At 44.0% G+C, this 18,240-nt stretch overlaps 2 protein-coding genes across 3 annotated transcripts; one reads left to right on the top strand and one right to left on the bottom strand.

Annotated features, from left to right (window-relative positions):
- Positions 1–990: 990 nt before the first annotated feature.
- On the bottom strand, positions 991–3,841 carry LOC119136387 (urotensin-2 receptor). The gene is made up of 2 exons (XM_037274790.1): positions 3,566–3,841; positions 991–2,704 (listed from the first exon to the last, which is right to left on the bottom strand). The coding sequence occupies exon 2, from the start codon at positions 2,637–2,639 to the stop codon at positions 1,497–1,499; it is 1,143 nt and encodes a 380-aa protein (XP_037130685.1). The 5' UTR covers positions 2,640–2,704; positions 3,566–3,841; the 3' UTR covers positions 991–1,496.
- Positions 3,842–9,862: 6,021 nt separating this feature from the next.
- On the top strand, positions 9,863–17,497 carry kcnj14 (potassium inwardly rectifying channel subfamily J member 14). Of its 2 annotated transcripts, XM_037272815.1 has the most exons (7): positions 9,863–9,952; positions 11,497–11,599; positions 11,679–11,958; positions 12,031–12,135; positions 12,216–13,978; positions 14,585–14,902; positions 15,220–17,497. In XM_037272815.1, exons 5-7 carry the CDS (start codon positions 12,989–12,991, stop codon positions 15,442–15,444), a joined length of 1,533 nt encoding a protein of 510 aa, XP_037128710.1. In that variant the 5' UTR covers positions 9,863–9,952; positions 11,497–11,599; positions 11,679–11,958; positions 12,031–12,135; positions 12,216–12,988; the 3' UTR covers positions 15,445–17,497. The 2 variants fall into 2 exon arrangements, with proteins under 2 accessions (XP_037128710.1, XP_037128711.1); XM_037272816.1 differs by having other exon boundaries at positions 12,042–13,978.
- Positions 17,498–18,240: the final 743 nt, after the last annotated feature.

Genomic DNA, 18,240 nt, shown 5'->3' with positions numbered 1-18,240 from the left:
ATTCCTGCACCTCACCTGTTAAATGTCTTAAATTTCACTTTTATGGAAGTATATTTCAGTATGATGGCATGCGTTTCTTCCAAAATCAAAAAATAAAACACTCAATAGTCTCAGAAAATGCTTTGCCATACACCAATCAAGTACAGATTCTAATATCTTGATTTCTTTTGTGGGAATAACACATTACACACTTCACGGAAAATTTGAAAGCATCTGGAAAATAATCACAACTAATCCGTACTCGATTTGAGTTAAAAAAATATATATATATTGTGCGTTTAAGGTTACTTAATATTAGCTCCCGCTCCATTAAATGTGGACATTTATGGCTTTCATTAGGAATTATGAAGTCTGGAGGAGAAAATAAACGGCCTTGCAGCAAATGTCTCTACCAGATTTTTTAAGGTCTGTCCAACTGTCAATCCGAAAAATCGGGCCATGCAGGGACTGTTTAAAACACCCACCGCTCCTCTGAGCAAAGCACCATCCTCCTTCATCCCATCCTCTCTCGTTCAACAATATTTGCCCGTGTGCATGCGTCAATGAGCAGCGGGGTTTGCGCTTCAGCACAGTGCAGCCTTTCAGGTGGGCATACAGAGAGCTCCTTGCCGCACGGAGATACGCAAACGTCAGCCGGCGAGTGTGCGCAAAAACACAGAAGACCTGACGCTGACACGTACACACGAACCAAACAAACGTCAATCAAATCTTTGCTTGCAAAATACAACCGACTGGTGCAAAGTGCCCAGTGGTGTTAAGTTGAACCCGGTAAGAGATCAAATGACTCTGTGAATGGCAGAAAGCATCCTCTTTATTTAGAGCGCTATATTAAGCGTTAATATAAACATCAGTCAGAATTGGAGCCATGCAATAGCTTTGCATGGTCAAACCTAGCAACGTAAAGTCTATTTAAAATGTACAAGAAGTAAACAAAAGACTCAAAATGCCTCAGGCAAAAAAACCAGATTCAGATGAGCTGACAACGGCAAATTGCTTCAAAAGAAAGAAAATATTTGTATTTAATTTTTCAGAAAACAAGCAGAAGTGCATCAATTCTTTTACTGGAAATGCGCGCGCATGCAAAACTTTCATTCAACAAATAAACAGTCAAACAAAATGACATTCCTACGCTGGGTGATTTGGTTCGGGATAATAACAACGATAATAATAACAATAATAATACCCATTCGCCTACAGTGATACGCTTTTGCAATATTTTTACTCAGCAGCTGATAAATTCTTTAATTGTAACTCAAATTGTCATTTTCGCATGGCTAAAAACAACCCAAATATTTTCCACCTTCTTCATTCCGAACTTTATACAAAACTCTTTTACAAAGTGCTCCGATTTGCCTGGCGCAGTTCACAAATCGTTTATCTTTGGTGTCTATTGAGAATAATGAAGAAAAAAAAAACCAGATGAATTTTCAGTATCTATTCTTTTTCACGTGTGTCTAAGTCAGAAAGCACACAAAGGAAGGCTCACATTATCGTATCTACTGCGGCGGGCTGCTCTTGCGGCAGAGCTGATTTGCCGACGTCAGCGTTTGCCGGTTGCGTCTGCGCTTGCCAGTCAGTAGCGTGTAGAAGAACGGATTCACGCAAGAGTTTCCGTAGGTCAGTCCCGTGAGGATCCGGTTCACCGTCACCTGAGTGCCCACCGGTACGGTCCGCAGCATGTCAGGCTTATAGAGAGGCAGAAGCTGCCAGATCCAGAAAGGGAGGAAGCAAGCCCAAAAGGCCAGCACGATGCCCAAGATGAGGAGCAGGACTTTGGGTTTGGGGGCACGGGCGGGGCAAGCAGTACTAGCGCCGGAACCCCACGGGGCCCGGGTCTGAGACACCCAGTAAAGTCGGCCAAGAGTCGCGTAGAGGGCTCCGATGGCCAGGCCCGGCCCGAGGATGCTGGTGCAGAAGAGCACGCTCAGGTAGGCCTTGGAGCTTTGTTCGTCCCACGCCGGCACGCACAGCTGGCCCTCCTGGTTCTCGCCGTCTTCCAGGTGCAGGGTGATCATCATGGGCAAGCTCAGCGCCACGGCCAGCCCCCAAGCCAAGCTCACACGCAGCAGGCCCGACGAGTTGGAAGAGGAGGTGTGCAGGGGCCGCGCCACGGCCCGGTAGCGGTCCAGGCTCATGGCGGTGAGCGTGAAGATGGAAGCGTGCATGGTGAGGAGGTCCAGGCTCAGGAGGAGACGGCAGCCCAGCTCGCCGAAGGCCCAGTCGGACGCCAGGCTGTCGTAGACGATGAAGGGGGCGGTGAACAGGTAGAGCAGGTCGGCCAGAGCCAGGCTCAGCACCTGCAGGTGAAGAGAGGAGGAGGACGAGGAAGAGGACAGGGGAGAGGAGGAGGGCGAGAGCGAGGACGGATTGGAAAGGCAGGAGGGTGCCGGCACTTGCGTGAAGCAGCAGCTGAGTCCCGCTCTGCTTCTCCTCCTGCTTCTCCTGCGCCTCAGAAGGAGGCCCAGAGTGTAGAGGTTCCCTAAGATGCCCAGGAGGGAGAGCAGGGAGAGGAAGGAGCAGAAGACAGCAGTGGAGGCCAGGCTGGGAGATGGAGAGGTCGGGGTCGGGGTGGCGGCCACAGACAAATTGGGACCCACGGTGAACGGGGAAGGTGGAGACAAGGAGCCCGAGGGGTCCATTTCGGAGGTCGGTAGCTCGTGCGGAGGAATCGGCCAGGCCAAGTGAAGATTATTCCAAGCTCGATCTGCTTGAGGTCGTAGAAGTAGAGACAGATTCAAGGAGACAAAGAAACAAATGTTATTTTCTGACCATTTCGGAGATTCCTTTCTCATGGTGACACACAAAGAAAAGAACGTCGCGTCAACATGCCGTAAAAATTAAAATGTCAGCGAAAGCGATGGTTTATGGAGGAGCACAAAGCATCAGGCGTTGGCACAGACTTCTCGGTTTTATGGATTCCTTGGGAGTCAGGCGCGGCGCGGCGCTCCCCGGTTTTCGTAAATAATTGGATTTTCAGAGCAGGAGGGCTCCGATTGAGGCTGTAAATCTTGACGGAGAGCCCGGACCATTCTTCAGGTCATCAGTTGGCCACCAATCAGTTAAGTGGGACAACCTGAAGATATTTTCTCCTCATGGATTTTAAATCGCAATAAGAATTTTGGGGCTGAAGATTCTCGACACATGCGCTTCAGGACGAGTTCAAAGCATCGGCGGGGTGCCTGGCCCCCGCCCGTGCGACACATGCGGACCCGGTGGCACCGGGGTTAAGAGCTGCAGTTGAACTGGAGAGGAGCAGCCGGTCCCCCCGCTGTGTCGCGTGCCTCCACATTTAACAACTCGCTTTGAATAGCATCGCCGACGTTCGTGACCACGCTTTTCCCGACACAATCGTCTTTGCGGCAGAATTCCGTGACAGACGGACGAGTTGTTTGCCTTACAGCAGAAGTGACGGATGGGTTTTCTTTACCAAAGACTGAGCAGCAGATATAAAAAACACTTTGTGTCATGAGAACAGGACTCCCTATAGTTAGACAATAAACATAAATAATTAGAATCATATCGGTCTATTCTTGTGTTTTTACAAAATGCATTTCCTGAATCTCACCTCAGAGAATTTGCTACCGAAACAATATTCCACCGATGCTTCTGGTCAAAAAGTTCTCTTTCCATTTCCAAATCCTTCTCGTGTGGTCACGAGCGGTCTCGAAATCTCCAGAATTTGAATTTTGGTCACAAAATAAAAGCTTCTGCCGGGCGACGATATGTCTGGACTCTCCAAACTTTGCGATGCGAACTCTACTGTCTTGTCCCGTCTGGACTCCTTCTCCTCAGCGCAGTCTTTGAAGTGTCCACCACTCATGTGTGTGTGTGTGTGTGTGTGTGTGTGAGGGGAAAAGGGGGTGGGATGCTGAGTGTTGGACTTATCCTACACAATGATGAATGTTACTATAAATTTGTGTGGTCCTAAACCGGATCCAGGTGGTCCTACCTAAGTGATTTTTTTTTCTTTTTTGAAATTCATTGACAGTTTTATCTCTATCCTAACAGGATAAAATTTGATGTCCACCAATATTTCTGAATTATTACCAATCACTACTACGTTTATACCCAGAAATGATATTTTAGCTCTTTTTTTTTTAAAGCCGCTTCGAATGACGACAGGTTTATGACAGCTTTATATCCCGCTTATATTTTCTTTGCGAGTTCCGTCATGTTTTGATGGGTTTCCAATGTTTTGAAACCTTTGCGCCGGGCGTAAATCACACTTTGGACCCCTTGTGAAGACCTCAACTACATGACTATGAATAGTCTCATAATATTGTGTTTTGGCAAATAATCAGTTGAAGTCTTCAAAGCTAATTTGAAGTGATACATGGAATAAAAATGTTGTGAATACATTTTGGTTCCGTCAGTAAGAAAAAATTTTAAATTTCAATTTCTAAATCTTTTGATGGAGAAATTTCTTTCAGAAAATGTCGCCAGAACTTTTCTCCTGCATATTTGCGTCATCCCTATCCTGGAATCTTTTCATTTTGTTTGTTTAGCTGCAGCCCACTTTTGAGCTGCCCGGCTCAATAATTTCATTTGAGATGTGGCTTTTTCTTGGCTTTTCAGTCTATAACGCAGCACACTAATGTCGCTTATTCACCGCAGATGTCGAGACTGGCCTAGCGTGTTGTGTCTACCGTTGGCGGATTATTATCTGCTTCTCAACTAAATTACGTAATTACGTTTGTGTGTGTGTACATAGACTGACAGCTCGCACAAGGAAAGATCAGCAGAAATATGATTTTTTTTTTTTTTTTCCTCCCCTGACAATTTTGGAGTCTGTGATCATATCCAGTAACTCTGATACTCAACTCGAAGTCCATTTTGTATTTCTTCTTATATAATTCAGCTGCCACTCGTGTAAAAATCTGGGAATCAAACACGGCTAAGCATAAACTCTCCTAGAATAACTCAAATATTTATTTAACATGAATTCTATTCGTGGAGTATAGAATTCTCCAAAGTTTGAGTTTTTCAGTCATTTTACGAGTAAATCTGGTTTTGTGGTTGAAGAGACCAAACACCACAATCTTGATACCCTTAACAGAAAACGCTCCATCAACGGTTTTGGCAAATTGTTTCAGACAGGCCGCTCTTTGCGGGCGAGTTCTCCATGTTTTCTTTTCACGTATGGAAGCACGCGAGTGAGATGGAAGACTCTCGCCGGAGTCTGTGGGAAAAAAAGACGTACATACGATCCAATTTTCCAACTAACCTACTTCATCGTGGTCAAGTTGAAACGAGTCCGCGTGGGAGACAGATATGAGATACGGCGTTTTATTTACGGACAAAATTATCTTAATAGGTCCTGTGTCAACATTTTTTATGGGTTGGAAACGGTGGGCCAAAAGTACGTATGTGATGTTTTAGAATGACCCTCCAAGGACTGCGTATAAAACTCAAATGGCCCTGGATAGGATTTTTTTTTTTTTTTTTAACCGAGCTCTAATAAGAGGCTTGACTTGTCACCGGATAAACGGGCCTTTCTGGAGTGGTCAAGCATAGCTCACAGTTGCCTGTTACCCGCCCAGTTGTTTTTGGCCCGCCGCACGGAGAACCCACCGCCGCTCTTCGCCAGCTTCAAGAGGCCGGATGATTTTGTTGGGACCCGCCAGTCAGACGTGCGTGCGAAGCGAGCGCCGCGTCGCTTGGCTGCTCCGTACATGTGCTGGCATACGCTAGATGGACACAGACAGGCAGCAAAGTTTAGCGGGGATGGCTGGAAGCTGGGGGGTGGACATACCTATCCCCACAGGGTGTGAGGAATTTGAAAAATACCTGGCACAAGCATGCCAAAACCGGGAGGGGAGGGGTGGGGGGCATCGAGATATGAGCCGTCCTGGCTGCCATCATGCAAGTAGATACAGATGGGTATGACTTAGTGAAACGTAGAGAATAAAGTAATAAAGAAACTCCCCTGTGCGGGAAATTAATATTGTTGAAGTTTGCAGAGTCTCTGGAAAAAACGATCCATAAAGTGCAAAAAACACATTAAGCGCTTTCCTGGAACTCAAATGTCAAAGTAGCGTAAAAGCAAATGGGCCCTCTGACACATCATTAGTATTGAAACTTTGTGTTCAAATGTGTTATTTTTGGTGGGATAAAGTTTTTGCCAACCAAAATGTCCGGTCCTTGAGAACCCTTAGCTAGGTTGTTTTCAATGTTTCCCTGCTCCAACACACTTGATTCAACTCATCAGCAAGCTCCTTAGAAGTAATATTGATAATAATATTGCCCATGTTTTCTGTTGCATCATGTTTTTTCATGCCCCTAGTTGGCCTACGAAAGAAGAAAATAGTGTAACATAAATGTCGCACAAAATGAAAATGCTCGAGTGGCCCGCTATTTATTTGTCACAGCACATCCATCTCCATCCCGTCCGACCGACACATTATATAATTACATTTACCTGAGCTATGGCTTCGTTCTAGTGCTTTGACCCGTTCGTCGTGCATTTGCGCTTGTTAATTATTTTGCATCAATCTTAAATATGCAAATCATGACGCGAGGCGGTGAAGGAGTTTAGTCTACTGCAAATGCCGGGGCGCAGTTCTGAAGCCCATTTGGGCATTTCAGTATGACACAAATGCTAAAATCTTTATTTAATTCACTGTAAGCACACATTTCTACTGTAAATTATTTACAGACATGAAGATTTGTAAATGTATAAACACGTGACGATAACTAGATGTGTTTCGCTCGTTCAATTTAGCTGTATCAAGTTTTGCTTTGATCGACCAATCAGTGAACGGAAAAAGTGTGATGTCATCAAAGGTCAGCACTCTGGCCCTGTGAGGACAAATTTGAAATCTAATTGGTTAATGAGTCCCATTGTAGTGTTTTTGAAGTCACGTTGGCCAGCATGGCTGATTTTGAAGTCCTTGGGCAGATTAAATTGGCAAAGATAAATCTATACAATTATATGGGCCAAATATTAATATTTAGAATATAAATATAGGCCTGTGCTTTTGATAGTGTCAAGGTCTTTTGACACTTGCGTCTAAATTACCCAGTAGCAGCCCAAATCCTGGGAGCAATTCTTCCTTAAGGGATTTCCCAAAATGTCCAGCGTGTAAAAACAGAATAGCACTTGTGACCGCACACTTGCAAAAAAAAAACAGCCTTTATTTTTCAGTGTATTTTTATTTGTGTTTATGCAACCCACCCAAACATGTCCAATCAGCAGGGAATCCCACCAGGACAAACCCCCCGGCCCCTTCCATCAACGCCTCCCTAACCTCTCCCTGGCCGTCCTTGCCTTCCGCCTTCATTTAATTAATTTGCGTCTGCGTTTCTCCGCAAACGCACTGACGAATGACCGTCCTCCGTATCATAGTCTTGATTAAATGGGCGGACGTTTTCTGAGGAGACAAATGGTTTCTGGATCAGACTGATTCACAATTCGTGATGAGTTATTGATCCCCTCAAGCTGGTGACCATCAAATTTTCCTAATCCTTCCTTGTTACTAAGTCAGGAGTGTATTGATACTGTCTTCCCTGCAAAACAGTTTCATCAGAATTCAAGGGAGCAGCTTTACTAAATACCTGAAATAAAAAAGGCACAGTTGAAAACGGTGATTACAGCAATTTCTTTTTCTATTTTTTAGCTTACATTTTAAATCACTATCATAACGATATATCAAGATCTGTAGGTAGATCCAGTATATCCATTTAGGATGTACTTTAATCCCATAGTCAGAAATCCAATTCAGGTTTTTAATCCTTCTTTGGACTGATTCCAATTGTAGCATGTCCCATTTAATTCATTTTTCCCCCCTCTTTGCGCTGCAATGATGGATGTCCATATTGTGACTCAAATCTGATGATACAAAAAGCCTCACACAAGCTAACAATTAGCATCTATATGGTGGTGTTGTTTTCCATTAAAGTGGAAGTTGTCAAACTTAATGTCACAGTGCCCAAAGGGTCATCTTGCGAGGGTCACATGACCAAACCCAGAAAACAGGTGAGCCGTGCTAAATCAACACTTGTAAAATGAAAAGTAATAAGTCAACCTTGCATTATTTCAGGTCCAAAGGCTCCCTCAGGTGTGAAATTCTACGTCTAGAGTGTTGACACATTTTAAACTTGCCTTGTAATTTGACGTAAGTACGAGGTGTGCAGCTCTAATTGCCTGCTGGGAATCAAAACAGACCGACATGAGTCAAAACTGGTTTGAACCTGCCCACTGGTGGCTTGTTGGGGTTATTGCAGCCAAAAATAATAATGGCGTCTTCGTGCGGTTGTGAGTCACTGGTGAAGGCTGCCAACACAAGGGGGATGTTCCTTACATGTGAATAATTGCGAAAGTTACATTTACGTCAGCTTTCCCATCGACCGCTGTGCATCAAATGAATCATTTTAAAGCCACAGTATGGAAGTAACCCGTGTTTGACTTAAACAGTGGAAATGTCGGTGAGCTCTTGAGCGATGCGAACCGCCCGTCGGTGGTTTTGTGCCTCATTAGCGGTCGTACCATACAAATGGAAAGTTCTTTCTCAGATGAACACGTTTCTCATTGTTTTAGGTCACAGCGTTTTACACACACAAACCACAAAGAAGACTTATTACGGTGCAACTTTGAAAGTCGAATGTCCAGAGTGTCACACTAAACTGAACTACCGCCAGGCGTGATGTTATTTGCACATTTTGTGAGCGATTATTTGTTTGTTTTACCCAAAAGTCTAACTTGACAGCCAAAGTTGGGACCAAAGCTTCTTTACAGTGTGGAAAAGGCCTGTAAATCTTTCTCTAGATTTTTAAGCCTCATACAGTAATCCCTCGTATATCACGGATAATTGGTTCCAAAAACCACCCGCGATAAGTGAAATCCACGAAGTACGGTCACCAACAAGAAGTACTGGCTAACGAGTTAGCGGAAAGATGCTAATCGTGCTAACACGTGAAAACGGACTTCTAAAGGAATGTAAACGGAACAAGACTACATTGTCCTAAAGGTGAGACACGTTTCCTCAATTTAGAAGTTTTATTTTGACTTTTAAATGTTTTTTTAATTTAGAAAAAAAAATCCGCGATGTGGTGAAGCCGCGATAAACGAAACGCGAAGTAGCGAGGGATCACTGTATTATATACTTGGCATCTTTTTAATCATTCAAATTTGGTAGGCTTGGTAACAACTGTTGGTTTTTTTTTTGTGGCGTGTCAAATTTAAAATACATTTCTATTCACTTTACAGGGATTTTAATATCAGTGGGTGCATGCAGCCAGCCAGCCTTATCCTTCTGGTAAATTTGACATCATCATCATCATCACGCTCTTCTAAATGACTCCTCCCTCTCTGGTTGGCAACCTCTAAACCACACCCACTGTTTTCCACGGGTCAATCACGCACACACATACGCACTTGTGTAATATAAAAAGATAGTCTGCCTGGTGGCACGTAATCTGCAATGCTTCACTCCGTCACCCGACGCACTGAGTTGCATCGAAGTTTTCACATTTCTCACACATTAGTGTGATAGTCGCCGGTTGCAGCAGCTGTTTAGCTCCTTGAGCCGTCTGATGCCTATTTCCATTTCCCACGACACGTCTTGGCATCACTGCGACGTTTTGACTGAGATTAAATCAGATTAAGAGAAAAGTAAACACACGGCAATTCTCTCACTCCCACAGCGTGCACTCGGAACAAAAACAAACTATCGTGTTTCAGTGTATACGTTGCATTGAATATTAAAATATGTATTTGCGTTGTTTTAATATTATATGGTGAATGACTTCTCCATATAAGATCATGTACTAGTTGAATGAATCGGGATCGTGTGTCAAGGTCATGCGTGCGCACGTCCCCGGGGGACGTAGCGCCTCGGGAGCGCGCGCGCCAACGCACAGGACAGTTGACGACGTGCGCGCGGATCCAGCAGGCTTTGTCAAACTCTTATATTGCGCAAAGATTGTCACATGAAGTTGCCTAAGGAGACTTTTGGTGAGTGAAAGTTCATCTTGTCAAAATTTATCGCTGCTTGTTACCTTAGTGCAGTGTTAAAATTGCAATGTTTGTTGGTTTGTTGTTGTCTTGCTATGAAAGAATGATGTAATTGAAAATCGAATAAGCAGCTTTAATGAACTCACTGTGGGCTGACACGCTACCAGTTTTTACTGTGGTTGACAAAAATTGTTTTCAAGCTGAAATTGGTTTTAACTAGGGGAAAAAAGCACCAATTTTCTAATGCAGCTCATAAGACTTTTCCAATTTAGATTTTACGCTGAACTTTATATTCATTGTCTTTTGTAGATGTTATGCTGTTTTATTTAATACTCTGTGATTGCTGCCTTCTTTTTATTATTTTTGATTATCATTTTAATTTTATTAATATTATTTATGTTTTATTATTTTTATTTTTCGAGGTGATTATTTATTGTTGACTTTTGAGTATTGTCTTAATTACAAACATTCAGCATCTTAGCTCCCACCCAGATTAACATTTTGCCACACGATGACCTCCATTTTTTTTTTTTTGCACGCGTTCGGGTAAAGAGTTTCAATTAGACGGAATGAGGCAGACTGCCAAGCCAAGTGCACACATATGCTTGTTATCGGCCGCTAAATAAGGGCTCACGTTGTTGGACCGGATGCAACCTCCATCAGAAAATGTTCTCTTATTGATCACACTGTCCCAAGATAAAAGGACATTCAATTGTTGGGATGCTTTAAAATGCAATTACCTATCTTAAACATGCCATTTTTTTAAAAGTTTTATCTAAATATGGTTTGTAAAGGTGATTATATTTCTCTGCAAGCTCTAGAAAATAGCTAGAGCGCTGAGAGAGAGCTCGAATCTGTGGCCTGGTTTCTAACTACCACTGATCAATCACAAAGTATCGACGTGTGCATATTTGCATTGTTGTGGCTCGGCTCGGTTTGTTGTGGAAAAATACAATCGCACTAAAATCGTATCAATCCCTTGTTGTCGTAATCTGTCCACATAGCATTTGAATAATATCTGATCATCTGGAGGATTTAAAGGCACAAAAGGTCCCTAAAGTCAAGGTTTTCATCAAACAGTGATGGATTTTGCTATTTGACACTTCAACTGTTTTAAATTTCCTTCCCGGGTTCTGTCGCTCTGCTATGCGCCAGAAATGGTTTGCGCTAAACTGTCTTTGTAGCGGCCTTAACATCTGTCAGGCACTTTAACGAGTGCGAACTGACATTTCTTCGGTGACGGGATTCGTGCGTGACCACCAGGTTCACAAACCACTTGACATTGATAAGAGAAAGCCGTTAGCTTCCAAACACACGCGCTCGTACTTGTTTAATCACCTCCTCGAGGTGGCTGTCATCGGTCGTTCAGCCACACTGAGGAGGTGTCATAATGGAGATAACGGACAAATGTTGGTTGGGCACAATTCTGAGGTCGTCAAGGTCAGGAATTGCTGCTCCGGGCCTTTCGTCAAGCAAAGAAATGCTAACTAATGCTAACGTTGTGTCGAATGATTATCCATGATTTTATTTGAATCTCTTCCCAGGGTCCAAGACAATAACAAACATCTATGGGATGTTCCTGAGATAGGACTGATTGTAAAAAAAAAAGGGGAAAAAAACCATCCAGACAGAAAACAAAAAACATAGGTAAGCATCTGATTATCTTTTTTTGCAATGACCATTTGAATATTTTTTTTTTCTCATGAGTAAATGTCTTTTTTTCCAGGCTCGCTGGTTTGTTAAATGAGTCAAGTGAGAAAAAAGCAGACGACCGACAAGAAGTTAGCAAAGACAATCAAATCCAAATGGGAGATTGTTTTGTCTTCTGAACATTTTGCCTGAACGCACCACCAAAGATGAACCCATATGTCACTTCCCATTTCAGGAGGGATCTTTTTCCTCATTTTCATTTATTGTAGGAATCATACAGATGAATCAAATGAATTGATTGGTTTTATCCAAAGGATTAAACACTTACGAAAGTGATCTTGGAATGACTATGAAAGGTAAATGCAAACTTTTTTTGTAATTTTTCTTTTATATTGTCAAAGGATTCCTAATTTATGCCTCTTTGCCAGAAATTCTGCAGCGAGCCTTTGGAAAGCGGGAATCTGAGCTGCAGTGAACTTGTCAAAGCCAATCTCTCAGCCAACCTAACGCTCCATCTGTAAAAGCGTCTTCAGGTGACCTTTTGCCTTTTCATAAATCTTCCAAGCAACACAGTTAATCGCTGTGTTATTTTCTTCTCTCTGTATCTAATCAGGCTTAGGAAGGAGGGATGTCTGGTGAGGTATAGATTAATTTGTATCACTTAGATTTTTTTTATTTTGGTATAATGTCATCATCTTCAGTAAATTCAAAATGACAGTCAGGCAGATATGGACACTCTGGGAAGTTGTTAAAGATGAAGGGACAAGAAAGTTGCCTATCAAGTATCTTCTCGTTGGTCTCTCTACCTGACGTGGTTTTTGATTTCTAAAAACAGCAATGTTTTTTTTGTTTTGCCATGCCACAACCTGAACCTGAAGAACTGTATCGTAAGAAAGCGCATGTTTTTATCTTTTCAACTGCATGTTCATATCTGCGCCGGTATGTGTCCGTGTCCCAAGTTTGCCCCTGTCCCCAGCTTTGTCAAAACGCTGCCTGAAATTGTCTTCTGTTGTACTTTTTGAAATCGAACACCCCCCCCCCCCCTGCATGCTTCTTGTTTTCCCTCCCTTGCAAGTTGATTCTGAGCAACAGATATAAGGCGAGGTAACCCTGCCGTCATTTTTGGTTTGCTTCGATGTATGGACAGTGTTCTTCCATGGACACACTCGGAGATGTACTCGATGAAAGTGGATTTGCTCTGAGATCCATCAACGAAAGGATCGTTCTTGGAAACCCGCAACATGGAACCGATCAATGATTTTGAAGGGGATTCTTGACGGGTATGGATTCCGATGATTTTGTTTCGAGGATGCACTGAAGACTCCTACCGTCGTTACTCCATCACACAACTTGACCGTGTGACAAAGTGAGACTTGAGAGCGCGCGATGGGCGCGGCACGTGTGAAACGGCGCTTCAGTGCTGTGGTGGTGGATGGGCCGCTCGAGGAGGAGGAAGTCATGAGGCTGGCACAGAGCGCAGACGACATGGCTCGGGCAGGCGGGAGCCCGAGTGGGTCGGGAAGCCCGAGCGGCCCGTCCCCGACCCACGTCGTCAACGGCATCGCATTGCCTCTTGACTGCGATGCGCGGCGTGCCACCGGAGAGTCGACGGGAGGAGAAGGCGGGGAAAGAACGGAGGCCATGTGCTCAGGAAGTAGTGTAGGAGGAAGAGGGGAAGGCCCGTCCGGCTCGGACCGGGACTCCCTTTCTTCCCCCTCCACCGCAAGCCGCCGGCGCGCCAAGCGGGCCGGCGGCGGGCCCCGAAAGCGCTTTGTGGGCAAGGACGGCCGCTGCAACGTTACCTTTGTCAACATGAGCGAGAGGGGCCAGCGCTATCTCAGTGACCTCTTCACCACCTGTGTGGACATCCGCTGGCGCTGGATGCTGGTCATCTTCACTCTCTCCTTCCTCCTCTCCTGGCTACTCTTTGGATGTGCTTTCTGGCTCATTGCCTCCATGCACGGGGACCTCTCCGTCCGCCTCGTTCCCGGCACCTCGGCGTCGGGAGAGGCCGACAGAGAGGCGGCAGCGGAGGAGCCCTGCTTCCTCCAAGTGAACAGCTTCATGGCGGCCTTTCTCTTCTCGCTGGAGACGCAGACGTCCATCGGTTACGGATTCCGAAGCGTGACCGAGCGATGCCCCCTGGCGGTGGCGGCGGTCGTCTTGCAGTGCATCGTGGGCTGCATCATTGACGCCTTCATCATCGGGGCGGTCATGGCAAAGATGGCCAAGCCCAAGAAGCGCAACCAAACTCTGGTCTTCTCTCAAACTGCCGTGGTGGCCCTCAGGGACGGCAAACTCTGCATGATGTGGCGAGTCGGAAACCTGCGCAAGAGTCACCTGGTCGAGGCTCACGTCCGAGCGCAGCTTTTAAAGGTAAGTTATTGGATGGAGAACATTGCCAATGGAAAAATCCAAAATCGTATCAACACCTTAGTTGCTGCTGTGAATGATTGCGGTCCAGATAAAAGATAAACAAACAGGGTGCCGAGACCATCTGGCCTCGACATATTCTGTGGTCTGGAGTTAATGAGAGCTTGTTTTATTCTCCCTCGGGGGTTAGGAAGATTTACCCTGGATTAACTTGCCCACTCTTACTTCACCGTTTCCCTTTGTCATCTCGTTTTTCCTCCACGTAAAGAATACCGACATTGTCATTCTGATATTTGAACAAACTCCTTCGTGAACCTCGAGAAGTCTTGCGTGCGAGTGGTGATGCTGTCAAATTTATCCTTGGGGGGAGGGGTGGAATCTGTGAAGGTGATCTCGCTTAATAACAGAGCAAAGAGGAAAGGGCAGATGGGATTAGTTTTTTCCAGATGAAAAAAAAATTGTAAATGCTGTGAGTGGGTATGATTGAACCGCAATGTCAGTCGATGTCCAACACTAGTCACTGGGCCCTGTTTTAGCCACGCCCCCAAAATATCCCAGGTACATAGTTCTCATGATTTCACGGTTGTTAATTTTTTTTTCTATCAACAGTCAAGGGTGACAGAAGAAGGCGAGTTCCTTCCGCTGGACAACTTGGACATCAACGTTGGATTTGACACCGGCACCGACCGCATTTTCTTGGTCTCACCGGTCACGATCGTCCACGAGATCAACGACGAGTCGCCTTTCTTTGAGATGGACCGCGAGACCCTGGAAAGCGACACCGAACTGGAGGTGATGGTGATCCTGGAGGGCATGGTGGAGGCCACAGCGATGACCACGCAATGCCGCAGCTCCTATCTGGCATCGGAAATCCAGTGGGGATATCGTTTTGAACCTGTGCTCTTTGAGAAGAAGGACTGCTATGAGGTATGGACCACACCACCTCTATAACAATTAGGAGAGCGAAAATGCTTTCATTAATGGGCATCAATTATATGCAGAGTCCCTACTTCCCACAAATGGCAGGAGTCAATTGTATAGATTCTTTATCCTCTGCAAAAAACGTAAATATTAGCGCATCTTACTGAGACAGTTGTGACATGACTGTCTGTCATTATTATACTGCCCCCAGGTGGCCAAGGCGTGTACACTTTAAGGAGCAGTACAATGTATTGAAGCAAAAAAAAATTGTTTAAAAAAATAAATAAAATCAAAGCCACATGCTGTTCTTTCCCTTTTCCCAGGTGGACTACTCATTCTTCCATCGGACGTACGAAATCCCAAACACGCCCTTGTGTAGCGCTAAAGAGCTCGCAGAGCTTAAATACATAAAGAGCACTCGCTCGTCTTTCTGCTATGAGAACGAAGTGGCTCTTCAGCTCATTTCTCCTGAGGATGAACCCGACCAAGACTCGGTGTTCCCTGCCGCATCAAACAGGAGACTTTCGGACCACCTTCACTACAACTGAGAGACCAGAAACGAGAAGCGGGTTCGGAGTGAGTCCAAGCCGTGACCTTGTTGGCTGATTGGTCCTGGCAATCTTTTAAAATAATTGAAAACTTGAGTCTGCGACGTCCCAATCTGGCCCATCACCACTGCAGCACACCTATCATGGACGGGATGAGCAACTGCGCCCCACGCTGGCCGTCACTTGCAACTGCATTTCCAGTGAAACGTTTCATGGTCGTGTATCATCCTCGCAGATACACTTCAGGAATGTATCTGTCTCAGTATTATGCTGATTTATCATCATTATTTTCATATGGTAAGTATGAATGATATATTTCTAGACATAAATTACATGGAGAAACAAACTAGCAGCGGTTTCGTGCTTTTCCATGTAATTACTGTCTGCTGTTTATTGTTTTTATTCAATGCAGAAATGTGACATTATTGTGGCTTTTATTTTTATTTTCATTATTTTACAAGACGGTGAACCCCTTTTTGTTGCGGGGATATGTTCCACTACAAATCCACGATAGATAAAAAAGAAACCAAATTTGTTACATTAAATCTACACTATACAATTGTAATCAAAGAACACACAATCGATTCTCTCGCTTCTTTTTGCTCTGTAAAGAATCTGCAGTGTAACCGGGGTTCACTGTTCCGTAAATTCTTGCACAAAAGCACAACGTTAGTTTTGAACGAGGAGGAATATTAACCCTGAAAGTGTCTTGTTATGTATAAAGTATATTTTCCTACTCTGAGGTGAGGTGGACTTGCCGTGTTGATTTGCCTTGCTTGGTCGGCGCAGGATTGAACTGATGTACTAAACTAAATTATGGTATGTTCATCTATACTCTATTTTCTTTCTGATATGTTACAAGCGGTTCATATGCCGTGACGATTTGTGTCGGGGTGGTGCCTTTGACCGACATTTGAAGCTCCACTGAGAGCTGCAGCAGTCACGTTTCTTAAAACCTTTGAAAGCAAACCGTTTTGGGCGGACATTGTTTATTGTGTTAAGTCCAACAACGAATAAAGTGAATATGCGCTTCATGCAACAAGATGGCACCGAATCACTGCTTTTGGCTAAATGAAACTCATCATAATTCAATGTAGTTCTTCGGCAGCAAAGAATTTAAACAGTTTGTGCATTACGATTAATTCACGTGTGGCTGCTTGTGATGTGCGCACTTTGGCCACTAGAGAGCAGTATAATACAAAAACTACACAGATTGTACGCTTATCCAAAATCTCAGTAAACTGCTGTAATACAGTTAGTCGTTTTTCTTTACGGATGATAAAGAATATATTCCTGTGTGCGTTATTGAATTGTCAAATGGGGAGGATAAATCTGCAAATTTGAGTGCAACACTGTATTTTACTAAATAGTAACTAAAGCAGTTTATTCAATTGTCACTTTTCACTGTTTACCTGTTGAATAAACAACCTCCTTCCATTTTCATTTTAGGAATATATGGAAGATTAATATCAGTGATGAAGCTCTTGCCTCTGTCCTGCTGTTACCGCAGTAGAGGTTTTGTAACCTATGTGTTTGAATGTTGTCAATTGTCTCTTCCCATAAACGTCCACCCTCAAGTTCTATTTATAGGCTGCACGGTGGGTAACGGGGGCCTCCCTTCACTTCTGTGAAATGTAACTTGAACTTTAGAGCACCATCACTTTAGCACTTTTTTTTTTCAACATTGCAGAAAAATAGTGACGTGTACTTTTCAAATCATGTCACCGCTTCCACTCTATGTATTTTAGACCAGGGGTGGGCAAACGTGTGCTCAAGGTCCTCATAATTATTTTTTAAATTGACAGATGGTCCAAGTCATTCATAGGTTTAAAAAAATAAACATATGGTGAAATATATTTGTTTCTTTTAATGTTATGAGCCGAGAAAGAAGCATACTTTTCCCACCCCTGATTTTATTCCGAAAACTTGCATATTTGTGGATTTATATTATTGTAAAATTGTATTTGCATTTTACATTTAGAGCTGCTTTTGAAATATGGGGCTTCCAAATGGAACCGACTGTATGTGAGCAAATAAATCAAGGTCGAATGGCTTATTTTGAGTTATTCCAACTGACACAAATGGCTCATCATTATGTTTTGCTTTGAGGCACCCCAGGCAAACAATTCATACAGAGCCGTGAGAAAATGCCTTTCACAAACCAAGTGGGGGAGGTTTGGTTGCTAGTCTGCCCCTTTTCGAGTCTTGTATTCTGTATACAAAGTCTATTTTAATATAATGGAGTAGAAAATACAGGCATTTATTCAAATGACGTGGAAAAATACAATAAAAACAAAAATAAACGCATCCACACATTCATAAATAGGTCAACAAATAAGTAAATAAATAGATAAATACACACATAAAGAACATGAATATCAAAAATTAGTATTTGTAATTCGTTACAGTCAAAAAATCATGCTCGTCAGGGCTGTTCATTAAGCTTTGGGGCTGGTCGATCTGATTCGCGGACCTAGAGTCAGTTTCGCAACCGTGTACGTGTGCTAAGCATGAAACACAAACCGATCAGAGATCAGCGCGAAGTTTTCCCTTCTCCACAGCCGCGTCGTTACAAACAAAGGGCGCGCAAAGGTTCGCGAGGCTGACGCACAGGCACCTGCCACAGCGCTCCGATTGGCTGTCTCGCCCGTCCATTTTCACTTTAGTCCCGCCCTACACTTGTCATCATTGGTCAGCAGCGTCATCGCTTTGACGCCATTCGTCACCGCTTCCGTGTCGTGCCAGTCAAGGGGCGGACGGCTCTCGCCAAGTCGTCAGGGTGGGTTCACGGCGCCC

Source organism: Syngnathus acus, chromosome 16 (assembly GCF_901709675.1).
Source record: "Syngnathus acus chromosome 16, fSynAcu1.2, whole genome shotgun sequence".
NCBI classification, from domain to species: Eukaryota; Metazoa; Chordata; class Actinopteri; order Syngnathiformes; family Syngnathidae; genus Syngnathus; species Syngnathus acus.
Note: the sequence above shows the minus strand (reverse complement) of the source record. Positions and strands in the feature narration are given on the sequence as shown.